Here is a 13,429-nt window from a genome sequence, read left to right as displayed (position 1 = left end):
TATTTTCCAGACTACTTTCTTTAAAATTGCAAAGTGGAGCACTGGCCTTGGCTTAGGATGGGAACTGCAGTGGTAGTTGTAGACTGAAGCTTCTGTACGCTTGAGGCATTTTAAACAGACCAGCAACAGCTTGCAGCTTGTGTTTTAGATCGGCCACCTTTATATTTTAGTACCTTTATACATTTTAACCAACGTTCCTGCCCAAGCTACGCCTTGCTTAATGCAGGACTACTCAATCTGTTTCTACAAGGGCCACAGTCGTGCAGGTTGTCAGTGTCTTTCAACATGAGTTTGTCCACTATTTAATAAAGAACAAAGAAAAAAAATCCTCAATCTTGTTTAGATTCAGCTTGAAAAGTGCAAAATCAAAGCTCCACCTTGGATCATTTACCTGCATTTTACAATGGAGCCTTTTAGCTCGTATGCAGGTGTTTTTATTCACTGGAGAGCCAGCAAGCAGATGCAGTGAAATCTGTGCACGTATTGGTGTGTGTGGTTGTGTGTGAGTGAATGTTGTGCAGTGCAGGAATGTACTTAGCTGCATCACACGCCACACATTTGCTCTAATCAGACCGAGGTCCGTCAGAGCTCCCATGACCAGCAACTATTAATCTAATGTTCACCATGAATAAAAATATCCACTCACTAGTGCACACACACAATCGTCCACACACACACACACATGAATGAACATTACGTAAACAAAATACTTATGAAGGCAAATATGGCCAGACAGAAACTTGCACCAATATAAAGGAACCATTCATGCACAGGCATTCTTGTTTTGTGTGTGTGTGTGTGTGTGTGTGTGTGTGTGTGTGTGTGCATTCATAGACCTGTAAGATTATGTCTTAGCGTGTCTGTTCCTTTACATTGTAACTTTTCCCCTCTTTGATTCCCAGTGACAGAAGTCAAAGGCCAATTGGCTCCGATCAGAGGTCAAGACCCTAATTGACCCTCCTGTCAACTTGATAAGAACGGCTGCACTCAGCAAGTGCGTGTGTGTGCACTTGCAAGCGCGTGAACTGCTCACTGACCAGCACAGGAGCAGCTTGTTTTTGCTGTTACAGCTACCCATTCCCTTGATTTTCCTTATTTAATCTCATCAAACATCATTTTAACCTGATCACAACTTTTAATAAGATCAGACGACCCCTGTGCACGGCTTCCAGAAGAACTGTTCATAATAGCTCTTCTTCTACTATATCCCCCATTCTTCTATCACTATAAAAAGAAAGTGGCAGTCATATACAGTCTCATGCTACTCTAGATGTTTTGTCATAATACTAAATATTATTAATTTTAACTTAAAATTGAGAATCTGAACTTAAATTTTCAGGATTTTCTAAGCAGGACATCTGGATCTAGGCTACTGGCAGGGACTTTATAGCAAGTGATGTCTGAATTAGTCTTTAAATGTCATCTCAATTAAATTACATGCAGGCAGGTGATTTAACAAAAAAAAGAAATATACAAAAAAGTTAATGTACATTACCTAACTTCTTCACAGATGGCAGGTACAGCCACTCTCTACTCCTAAAACAGTTCCTCCCTCAGTTGAGTCTGGTGTCTGATATTTTTCTATTCTTTTCTTTATATTTTCCTTTTGTTTGTCTCTGTTTGTACTATACAGGTCACTGCTATTTTGGTGTCAAGTTGTTCTACCATTTTTCAGTGCATTTTGAAGACATTTGAGAGATGCAAGTTGTTTTTGAGAAAAAGAGAAAAGAAAAATCAATTTTAATCCAGAGTTTCTGAAAAGGCTGCAGCGCTGGGACTGACTTGCCTATGGGTCGATAAAAACATTAAAAAGTTGCCACTGACAAACACTGAAAATTCAACACTTTTACTTCTTAAAGCATCCATTCAGAGGTTTTTTCAGATTGTGAGGGGAACAGGCCGACCTTTCATGACTGTGTTTGGTCAACAATGGCTGAAGATTGCCGTCTTGGCAGCGTTGTACGTGTTAACAGTCCAATGAATGCAGAAATGTGAGCCTGGGGGCACAGATGATGTTTTGTTGTTTATAGAAATATGTCTAGATGTGTGTGGTGAGTGTTACACTTTAATCTGTGTGTTCATCTCTGCTCAGGCCTCCCCCATTAAATAAATGGCTTTGATGTCTTAGAAACACTCCATTACTATAAACTGCCCAGTGTGTGTTAGCCGAAGTGTTGATGAAAGGTGTTGGCCAAATCATTCATCTGTGTTTGTGTGAGACATGGGTGGGGGCAGGCGGAGGGTTAGAAAGTAAAGCCAAGAGACACCCCTCGACGTTCCCCCCGAAATTATGTCGGCATGGTTGCTGTAACCAGGGCAACTGTCCCAAGAGTAAGGGTGGAGTGGGTGCAGCTGGTGTTTCATGACTAAGTAAGGGGTGAGTGTGTCTGTGTTTGTGGTAGAGAAGAGACATATATATATATACATATATATATATATATATATATATATATATATATATATATATATATATATATATTAATACAGAATTAGAGCCATTCAGGTAAAAACAGTAGACAACAAAGTTTTCCAAATATTCTAGGTATGCCTGCTTTTGATTATGTGTGCGAATTATAGCAGGACAGAACTGTAATCACAAAGTTGTGTATAGATATAAAATCTTTTTTTTCTCTCTATATTTAGCATGTGATGCTGACTCACCGATTGCAGCCACGTCTTTCTTTTACCAATGTGTTGCTTTTACTTTTTTGTAAGTGTTGACCAAGCTGCGGTTGGTTCCTCCTTGGTGTCATCTTCCTTGCTATAATGCTGATTTAATAAAGTCCATAATTAGGATGTGAGATTTATTTCAGCTTGTCTGACCCAACAGGAACCCGTGATGGCAACAGATGCTGAATGTTGCTGGTGTTTTCACTGCAGAGGTTGTTTCACATTCAATTAAGCTGAGTTCTTCCCCTCATATTGAATTAAACAAGGTCATGCAGCTCTTGTGGTGCACACACTGTAATTCGGGTGAAGTGCTGGATGCTTGAGTAGGCAGAGAAATGCATGAATTCCACCAGGGTTTCATTTCCTGTGAAGAGGGTGGCTCGCAGAAACATCCTTCCTTCAAAAGGAAGCTGCAAATATTAAAGTTAAGTACATGCTTGAAATTATAGCACTTTTGGCTTTGAAACCCTGTTGGTGACTAACCAGCAAAATAATGGACTTTTTCTAAAAAAAAAAACAGAATTATTTTTGCTGTAGAAATGAGTCAGTACATGTTTATATTGTGTATATTTATGTTAAACTGCAGATTTACAGGTGGGATGGCATTTCTTTTATCACCTCCTCCAGCTGGCAGTTGCTTGGTAACTACCCCTCACATACTTTCCTGTGGATGTTAGCTTTCCAATATTACACCAACTGTGCTAGATCCAAAAACTGAAAACACAACACAAACCTTAAACAAAAGCTCACCGTGTAATTTTGCCTGTGACCCACATCCCTGCAGTATGTGTGTGTTGTAGGTGTAGCCAATATACGTTTCTTTTTCTGCAATTGTCTACAGCTACATGCAACAGTATTCTGACTGTAGCTCTGTTAGGACATAACTGTAAGACACTGCCACGTAAACAGCATTTTTAAATCACATCAACTCAGGTGATATTTGGAGGAAGCAATAATCTAATAAAAACTGTGTTTAGTATGCTGATCTTAATCATTTTAAGCAGACATGAACAGACCTTATGTACAATATTAGATCCTACTGTCATAATATAGTTTCCATAAAATCTTGTGACACACACACTGCTGGTTTGGAGTTTATGCTCTGGACACCAGAGTTGTAAGGTCTTCTTATTATGAGCAACCTTGCATTATATTAATTTTGTTTGTTCTGTTTTTTATTTTTAATTTTTTTTTTATTTATTTAATATGGTTGTTTGTTATACACTTGTTTTCATTTTGTGCAGTGCAGTGCAGAGTGTGGTAAAAAGAAGACACATTTTTGAGGTAAACCAGAAATAGGAGCGTACTAATGCTCCATGTTCAGCTATATTTACATTTAATCAAGTGTTTTGATGGGTGCAGACATTGCAAATGTGTATGATGGCATAGTATAGGCATTTATTGTAATATGTACAGGGCAAAATGAATTAAAAATCCCACCTGAGACTCATGTAAACATCTTTAATCAAATATTTTCTTATTTAGATTAAGGTGTGCGGTTGGAGTTTTGTTGTGCATGTACATTTAGCCATTGTGGAGGATATGTTTTTCTCAGTGGACTGGAACGATTTCTAGTGCTGGTTTATCTTTTCATAACTAAACCTGTGCTGAGAAGATAACAGCAGGGGAAGAAGTGACATGGAGTGACATGGAACAAGGTAATTAGTTGACACTGATTACACAAGGATCTTGCAGGGAGGGAGCAAAGCTTAACATCTTACATTGAAAACCTATAGTTTAGATGTTTATTAAAAGTAAATACAAATATTTAAGTGTAACCTTGGGTGTGGTAAAAAAAGAAGTAGACATTGACAACTGTTAACCTTTCAGTTTTTCACCTTGTTCATAAACTGTTTTGAAGAAAGTTCCACTTGAATGGTTTGTACCTGAGACGGCCATTATAAAACACAAAACAAAAACCCAAATTGTGTTGAATTCATTGTGCTGCTGATGGACTCTCTGGGATTAATAAAGCCTGGATCAGTGTGAAACAAAACAATTTAGCTCCCTGATGCTCAGCTGAATAATAACAAAGTACCCAGCGAGACTTCACGCTGAGCTAAGCACAAGTTTTCTGCCATCTACCTTTGGTGTGCAAGACCATTTCTCTCCCACTGCGACTGTTTCTCTGCCACAGATTATTTCTGCATTTCTATTGAGTCATGTCTTCCTCTACTTTTCTATAAACTAATTTCCTTTCTGCTCATCCATCTCTTGTGTTTTTGTCTGACTGTCAGCATGTTGTAGTTCCTCTAATTTCTGTCCTCAGCATCAATCTTTCTTCCCACCCTCACCTCCTCCCACTCCTCTTTTTTTATTTTTTGGTCCTATTTTTCATCTTTGAACTGCATTTCCTACCTGCCTTTCCTCCTCTGTTGTAATTATTTTCTCCCCTCTTGCTGTCAGTGTGTCAGCTGGCTCTTCCCTTCACTCATCATCCACCCAATTATCATTTTTTACCTTGTAATCAAAGCATTTCCCCCTCTCTCATCTCATATTTTCCTCTTTTTTAATCTGCCTCTCTAACCCATCTCCTCTTATTTTTCCCTCTGTTATTGAACTATAGTTTACCGTCCTTCTTTCAGCTACTATTCTCCTTCATGCTGCTTTCTCGTTTGACTCCACTTCCTCCTCAATTCACACGTATGTCTATCATTTGCCCTGCAGTGACACGGAAACATGATTTTTACAGGCACTCTCTCCTCCACTCCTATCAACCTATCTCGTACAATCCTCCCTTTGTCTTGTCTTGCTCCTTTTCTTCTCACTCATCTTAATCATTATCTATCATCATTTATTAATTTCCTCTATCTTTTATCAGTTCCCCCTTCCTCCCTTTCTCATCTGTCCATCATCACACCGTGTTTTGACATTTTTTCCATTCTCATCCTGTAACTGTCATCACCCATCAGCCCCCCCCCAACCCCCCCTTTTTTATCTCGTTTCCACTTTGGCATGTCATTTTTCTCATCTTCCCCTCCAGCTGTTCCTCTCTCTTTCTCCACCTCCTCAATGCCATCCACTTTTAAAATGTAACCCTCTTATATTTATTGTTTTGGTCTTTGTGCACATTGAAAGAATAAAAGTTTAAAACTGTGCAGCAATGCAATGAAACTAATAGTTGATTTTCTGCATTTACAAACATTTTTCCTTTTCTTAAAAAGAGGAGTTCACTTTTGTAACATTAGATTATAAAATAGTCACATAATAGACTCAAGGAAGTTTATTTGAACAGTTAATAAAGGCAAATATCTGTAGATATGCTCTACTGTGAAAAAAAATTAAATACATTAAATAATTGTTTTCAGGATGCTGAAACATTTGGTCAATGATCCACACCAAATTCCTTCAATGTTTTAGGATTTTCTTAAATGTAATGCTTCTTTCTAACCCTCTCAGCCCCCACCCGTCTAGCAACCTTTCAATGGGATTTAAATCCTTATTTATCCAAGGCCACTCCACATCCTTTCAGTTCTTCTTTTTGACTCATTCCTTAGTGGATTTGCTTATAAGATCATTATGTTGCTGAAAGTTCCACTTCTGATTCCACTTCAGCTTTGGGACAAATGACCTCATATCCGCTACCAACTCTCTTTGATATGTGGCAGAATTCACAGCTGAAGCCATGAAACGAACATCAGCCCCTAAGGAACCAAAAATCTCTAAATCATAACATTTTTTATAACTGCTTCAAAGTTGGTATGAGGTTCCTTTCCTGAAAAGCTGCTTTTCGTCTGCACCAAAGATGTCTGTTGTGACTGCTGCCGAACTTATGTTCTTATTTTTTTTCCCAGCAAGCCTGCCATGCGATAGTTCATCATTGCATTATTACCTGCAGATCGCTTCATGAAGTTTTAGGGTTGTTGAAAACTTATTTTGCTTTATACAAACTAATCATGGCCCAAGTTTGCTGAAGTCTCCAGTTTTGGACACATTAATGTTTTTCATAACAGTGAAATAATCACCTGACTGATACGGGTGGTAGAGCAAATGATGCTATACTCACGGGGATTGTGCCTCAGTCCTTTCCTTTCATTTACATAATAAAAATAACAACAAAAATTAATGTTTTGTGCCATTTCTCTGAATACGTCACCAGTTGGCACTTTTTTCTGACTGGATCAGATGTTAGTTTCTCAAATAGGATCAGTCAACAACATCCCTGGATATACTTGAGTTTTTCGCATGACTGTACAGTATATGCCAACCAGGAAGAGTAAAGGAAAGTCTCATGGGCTCACAGCAGGGAACTTCTTAATTGGACCAAGTTGTGGAAACCTGTCAACCTGCCATTTTGATGTATCTGGAAAAGGTCAAAACACATCACATTCAAGTTCCTGTAATTTTAGTCAAGCATCATGGACTTCTACAGTCTTTGTTGTCTCCTGCCAGCAATAAAAACATGAAGACATATCCGTTAATGAACTTTCATCCATTTGGACTTAAAGCAGACAAAACATATGTGTGAATGTGACGCGTGACCTCTAAACACGTTGCTGAGCAGACATCCAGAGCCTTCACTGGGAACTTTAGTTTACAGCCGGAGAAAATCTATAACACTGAAATTAAGTGAATGCTACAGCTTGAGGGACATTAATTCATCAACCCTGCAGGGAGGTAGTATCCATGCAGATCATTTTTGTTTTAATTGGGATGAAAAATAAAATAAAATGTGCTGTTATAACATAAACTCAGGGAAAATTCTTTGCAAATTAAGCACCTGAAAGCCTGAAAGCAGGCTGACTTTAAAACTGTGGGAAGGGGAGAGATAATTCAAGGAGTTTCAGTCTAATTGAAAACAGTATATTGACAGTAACTTTAACTCAAGACTTTCACGCGTCTTGTCAGCATTGTGCTAGGTGGAGTGTTACATAAGGCTGTATCAGTATTGTAGGGATTTTTTTCTGTTGTCTGGTCAGACCAGTGTCTGAGAAGACGGAAGTAAACAGAGACCTGCTTTTTCAGCAAATTAGTATGGTTGTTTAGTATCACCGGACTTAAAATACTCCCGTTGTCACTGGAACAACCAGCTGCTTGAGCTGCTGCAAATATGCTCCAGCTGATGGTGGCCTTTCTCACACCTCAGTCCACAGCTTGACATATCTATATCTGTCTCCACATAATAAATGTGGTCTGTCATCATTTTAAGGTCTTTCACATGCCAGTGTTCCACTTTTTTTCAGGCATGTCAGTTTTGCCCTTTTAATGCTTTCTTTTTCTTCAGTGTGCTCATATTTCCAAAGATTTTTTTCCCGGTAAAGCCACACACTGAAAACACACACACACACCTATCATTTTAAAGATCAGACACAGAATTGTGTTGGAAGCATTCAGAATTGTTGATGACTTTCTTTTAAGATTGTGCATCTTCTTCTCTCTGCTGCTGTATTCAGGGAACTGTGTGTGTTTGCAGAGGCATTGCTGTTTGAGGAACATTTAAAAACATGCAGCTACAGCAATGTTCCTGAAGATATGTAAAAAGTTTGATGGGCGGATTCTTTTTGGTTCATGTATTAGTGTGGTGATAAGAAAAAGGCGGTAAGGACTTGTTTGGTCCTTGCAAACTCTTATCTTTGTTAAGGTCTGCAACAAAACACAGTTTGCTCCAGAGTTTCTGAGTCAAACTGGGGAATGCAGAAAGCTGACAAAGCACACAAGGAAAGCTTTCTGTTTAGAGTTTGGACTTTTTCATATTGCATCAAAATCTGATCAAGACAGTTGCATCATCATTCCTGTCTGTCATAAGTTTAAATTATCCTTTGATTCACACTGGAAGTTAGGTTAGGTTAGGTTAGGTAGATGCTGCCTGGTTTTAAGCTAGTATTTTCACAGAAGCTGCCCATGCAAGAAATTCACTCTGTTAAGATACTTTAAAGGACATTAACTGATTATCATAGCTTCGTGTTAGCTTGGATTTAACAGCTTGAATGAACAAACTGTGTAGTTAAAAGGTGTTATTCATCACTGCAGAGGAACAGGCAACACATGGCTACCCACCACTTGAAAAGACCAAAACTCCATGTGAGTGTTTAAATTAAATCAAGCTGAGTTCGCTGTGAAAGGTGATAAATCACGAAGTTAAACAATTATGTGTGCTTAATCTACACTGAGCAGCGATGGGTGTAAATTAGACACTGTTTAATTTCACATATACCAGTTCATCATAAGTTCAGGTTTAAACACTTCGATTAGAAAGTGTACTCATGTTGCCCCTTTGTATTTAGAAAGAACGGCCAGGTTGATAATCAGGAAAATGTTCAGTGCAGTTTTTTTCTTGTTCTTTAGCCAGTTTTCTTCTTTTTAAGTTCAAACATATTTTATGAGCTCTTTGTGCTTCACATTGGTATTTACAGGTGCCAGTGTGTGAAGCCATGCCTGGCGCTGTTTTAAAGCCTATATCTTTATGCTTTTCAAGCTGATGCCAACTCCAGTCCACAGAACGTGGTACACAAGACAGTCGGACGTGCAGTTCCTGTCCTTTTGCCGATATTGAGCAATCTCCCGCATCATAGTTCTCATAGTTTACATGGTGATACAGAGTAATCATTTAAAAAAATGTAATCTGTGCTGTGTGTCTATTATCTTCTGTTTCAGAATCTGTAGTTATCGTAAAGCCTGTCTGGCGATGTCGCTCAGGAACAGTGTGTTGGTGTGTAGGGGTGTGTGTTTGTGTTTGTTTATTCACAAAGGATACATTACAGTTTCTTTGTTCAATGCGAGTGTCCAGCCTGATAAGAGAATTGAGGCAGTAAGACAAACTACTGTCAGCTGTGTGAGATACCGCAGGTGTGGGAAAACCTTTGTCTGGGATGTCAGTTCATCTGATTATCTCTAAAGACAGTGTTTCACATTGTAGCTCTCTTTTGCTACATTTGCAGATATTTGCATTTAATTTTAATTGTATTTTCTTTACTTTTGTTTCCTACACCCATGCTTGTGTATATGTAGCTGTGCATGTCAAAAAACTCTGAGGTGGAACATTTTATTACCTTAGAGACCTTTAGAGATAATGATTGAGCTTTCATTTCTCATTAGCTTAGCATAAAGCTCTTGGTCCTGGTGCAATCCTCCTCAGAAAGTTCAGTGCCTGAATGCCACAAACTAAAACCACAAGAATCTGGTAGTTAACAAATGATGCTTCTAGGCAATCTCCATTAACTTTTGTTTTTCTGTTTGGTTTTTCGTCTTTCCTCTGTCAGAGCTCATCCAGAACGGCCGGCTGCTGACGCTGCCGCTAGCGGCTGGAGACCTGCACTCCCTGCTGCCCGACGAAGACAGGAAGCGCCTGTATGTGGCCTTGAAAGATAATCTTCTCTCCACCAGCCTGGATGACATAACGCAGAACCCACGAAAGGTTAGAACTAGATGATGCACACAAACATTCACATACCATGTGTGCCAAGGTAAAATACAAACATTCAACAGATCATTGATGCATACTTGGGAGATGAGCACAAAATGTACAAATCAGCGCACAAATAACAGCAGACTAAGAAAACATTTCCCTGAGACCTGATGGAGCTAATTACTGATGGTTTAAGAGGAAAGTTACACCCCTTTGACTAATGTTCCATTTACTCTATTATCTTTCTCAAAGTCTGCACTCTTTTTTTCTTTTTTTTAAATGTGTTTTTCTCCTCAGTCATGTTTTCTTTTATCTTTATTAGCACAATCAGTTTGTATGAGACAGAAACGGGTTTTTAAGAACAGAATGATACTAGTTATGTGTCCATCAGTGTAATTTGATGCACATGTCAAAGTTTGGATATTAGAAAAGGTTGGACAAAATTGGCTTGAATTGAACTTTCTCAATTTTATTTATATAAAAAAAATCTAGTGATTTACTCTTACTTCTCTTACAAAGTTTACGTGCTTCAAGGAAGATTTAAACAGAAAATGTAGAAAATACCCATCCATCCATCCATCCATCCATCCATCCATCCATTTTCTATACCTGCTTATTCCGGAGCAGAGTTTAACGGGGGGGCTGGAGCCTATAACTAGGCAACTGCATTGAGTCTGATTTGAAATAAATACATCTGCTTTTCAGGAGACATTTTCATGAATTTCTTTTAAACTGAAAAAAAGCAACATTATCTGATTTTTGCAATTTGCCCAAACCAACAAACTCTTAGCAACATAATGAGTTCCAGTCAGGCCACAAAATGACTTTTTGCATATTTCTTACATTCCTACTTCCTCAGCTTTCTATGTCCACTCCTGACGTGCACTATCATATCCGTGTTGGCTGCATCAGAGAGATGTTATTCCTCAAATAAAAACATCTGAAATCTGGATGAAGTTATGAACAAAGACAGCACTAGATCAGCTGCAGTCCACATTTTTAAAGATTCATTTTTGCTATTCTACACCTGCATTGGATGGGACATGGGAGAAGAGACTGGCCAGAAATGAACCCTTATACAGTTCAGTTGTTTTTTTTTGTAATTGAGTAATAGTTTTTTTGTTTATTTAATCTTTTATAAGTAGAAACTATGCTTTTAAAGACCATGATTGACAAATTACAACAAAGCTAAATGAAATGAAATTTAAATCCTGGAGGTAGGAAGCATACTGACAGCTCTACCCCTCCATGAAGCAGCTGGTTACTTTCCCATCCCACATGCAGTGGTGATAAAAAAAAAAAACAAGAAAAACAATCCAGCATCAGAGGATCAAAACCAAGGTGTTTTGAGCAATCCCAGATTGATATTATTATCATTAGGGAAATAAAAGAACAGTAACATTTAGGTGTGCCTGTTACAGGATCCTGCTTCATTCTGCAGCTTTAACAGAATATCCAGACAGCCAGACGGACACGTTAATGGCTGACTGAGTTCAGGGTCACAGCAAGGACAGGGAATGTGCTGCCTTCTCATAACTGTGACCTGTCAAATCAAATCAATACCCTCATCAGTCAGACACCCATGCAGGCAATATCAGGGCTAAACAGGTAGACAAGCAGACAATAGCAACTGAAACAGACAGACAGACAGCAGTCATGCCGAACAGCCACCCACTCAGCCAGGCAGTCAGCCAGGAAGGGAAAGATAGTCAGCTCATTACTCAGCTCCATGCGGGCTGTTAAGTTATACATTTATACATCATACAGCATTTATAGGGTATTTATAACATTCTGGCTTGTGTGCATTGTTTCTGTTTTGTGGTGTTAAAATCACTCATAGCGCCTTAATTTCCACTTTTCTTTTTATTTCCTCTGCTCACGTCGGCAGCTGCTGATCATTTTTCTGTAAAACTTTAAACCAGTACATTTACACACACCATATATGTCTAACAGACTTAATAAAAGTGACTGTGGCAGACCGGTTAACATGATTGCAGCCCTCCACTTCATCTCTGTGCAGAGCAGAGGGACGAACGTGAAGCTGTCGCCTTCAGTCACATTTTCCTTTGATCAGCCCTAAAAACCTCAAGGCATTCTTTATGTGTGAGTCTGCAGCTGGCAGTCACCATTACCCAAAGGGTCACCATGGGTCGGTGTGGGGTTTTATGGTTTTTTTGTTTTAATATTTCCCTGATAGTTACTCTCTCTCCGTCTCGTGTTTCATTTGTTGGTCTAAAATACAGAAATTTTTTACACTTTTTTTTATTAGACTTATTAGCTCCCAGTCCTCTTGTATGTTCTGTAAAGTGACAACCAGCATGCTCTTCACAGAAGGGTAAATTCCTATTAACCACAGTCTTTACCTGGTGGTTCTCCTTTTAGCGGTGGTCCATGTTCCTGTGTGGTATTTGGAGATTAAGGGAAGTGTGGTCTCAAATCTAATCTGATCGTCTCGGCTCTGCGGCAGGCTCTGTGGGAATTACTACATCGGGGAGCAATTACTTCACATCTACAAATAGTTTCCCGAACCCACCAACATTTGTCATTAATGACTTTATTTGAGTTGATGTAACATTTCTAGATTTAGAAGTGGCTTCCAGGGAAACAACAAGAATAGTTTTCCGTTAGCGTCAGGATCCATACATGCGCACATCATCATCACTACTTCTTCACTATCACAGAACCTTGATTGATTCGAGAAGTCAGATTTTTAAGATGCCTAAATTTAGGCCAGTTTACATCTTAGTGTAATTAACTTGTTTTTCTCTTCAGAACACTGCAGTTTCAGTGGTATGTAGTGATAAGTGTAGACGCTTACTTATCATATTGATTTCATCTCTGCCTCACAACTCTGGTCTCAGAGGGAATGACGGACTCAGAGAAACATGTAGATTATTCATGTGGCTGCTATTGGACACTAAGCCTCAACTCTCCATCCCCATCTTGTTTATTATCTATAATTCAGTTATTTCCTTCCCTTTCTGGCTTTACATGAAATAAATCCCCATTTTGGAAATTTTATATAGTTTTTATGCAGAGAAATAATGCAGTTTGATGTGATTTAGCCAACAAATGCAAGATGGAGCTGTTTCTGATGTTTGTTTTTGTCTGTTTTTGACATACAGTTCCCCATTACGAGCAGTTCCTTTTTTCATAGGTGGTAATATAATTTAACCAGTAAGGTCCTATTGAGATAGATGATCTTGTCTTCCAGGGAGTCATCTCACCTGAACCTAGGATGAGCCCACAACCAAACCGAAGTTGACCCAAAGCAAATAACACTATTCAGAAACAGCCTTTCGATTTTTATCATCCAAAGGGATTCCAAATAATTTCTCCATATCTGGTCCTAAATCACAGCTGGATCACCTCTTCTGATTACAATGTTTATTTTGTAGCTTCTCCCATTTCTGT

The 13,429-nt window shown here is 38.7% G+C and overlaps 1 protein-coding gene across 2 annotated transcripts in view; it reads left to right on the top strand.

Annotated features, from left to right (window-relative positions):
- Positions 1-13,429, top strand: part of sema3h (sema domain, immunoglobulin domain (Ig), short basic domain, secreted, (semaphorin) 3H) — a 59,813-nt gene that overhangs the window by 16,683 nt on the left and 29,701 nt on the right. For both annotated transcript variants that reach the window (XM_042003909.1, XM_042003908.1), the window contains exon 2: positions 9,870-10,024. In XM_042003909.1, the coding sequence (XP_041859843.1) occupies positions 9,870-10,024 (155 nt within the window). The remainder of the gene's footprint in view (positions 1-9,869; positions 10,025-13,429) is intronic.

The sequence above is a fragment of the Melanotaenia boesemani genome, chromosome 13, assembly GCF_017639745.1.
Source record: "Melanotaenia boesemani isolate fMelBoe1 chromosome 13, fMelBoe1.pri, whole genome shotgun sequence".
NCBI classification, from domain to species: Eukaryota; Metazoa; Chordata; class Actinopteri; order Atheriniformes; family Melanotaeniidae; genus Melanotaenia; species Melanotaenia boesemani.
This window is presented reverse-complemented; position numbering and strand designations above follow the sequence as displayed.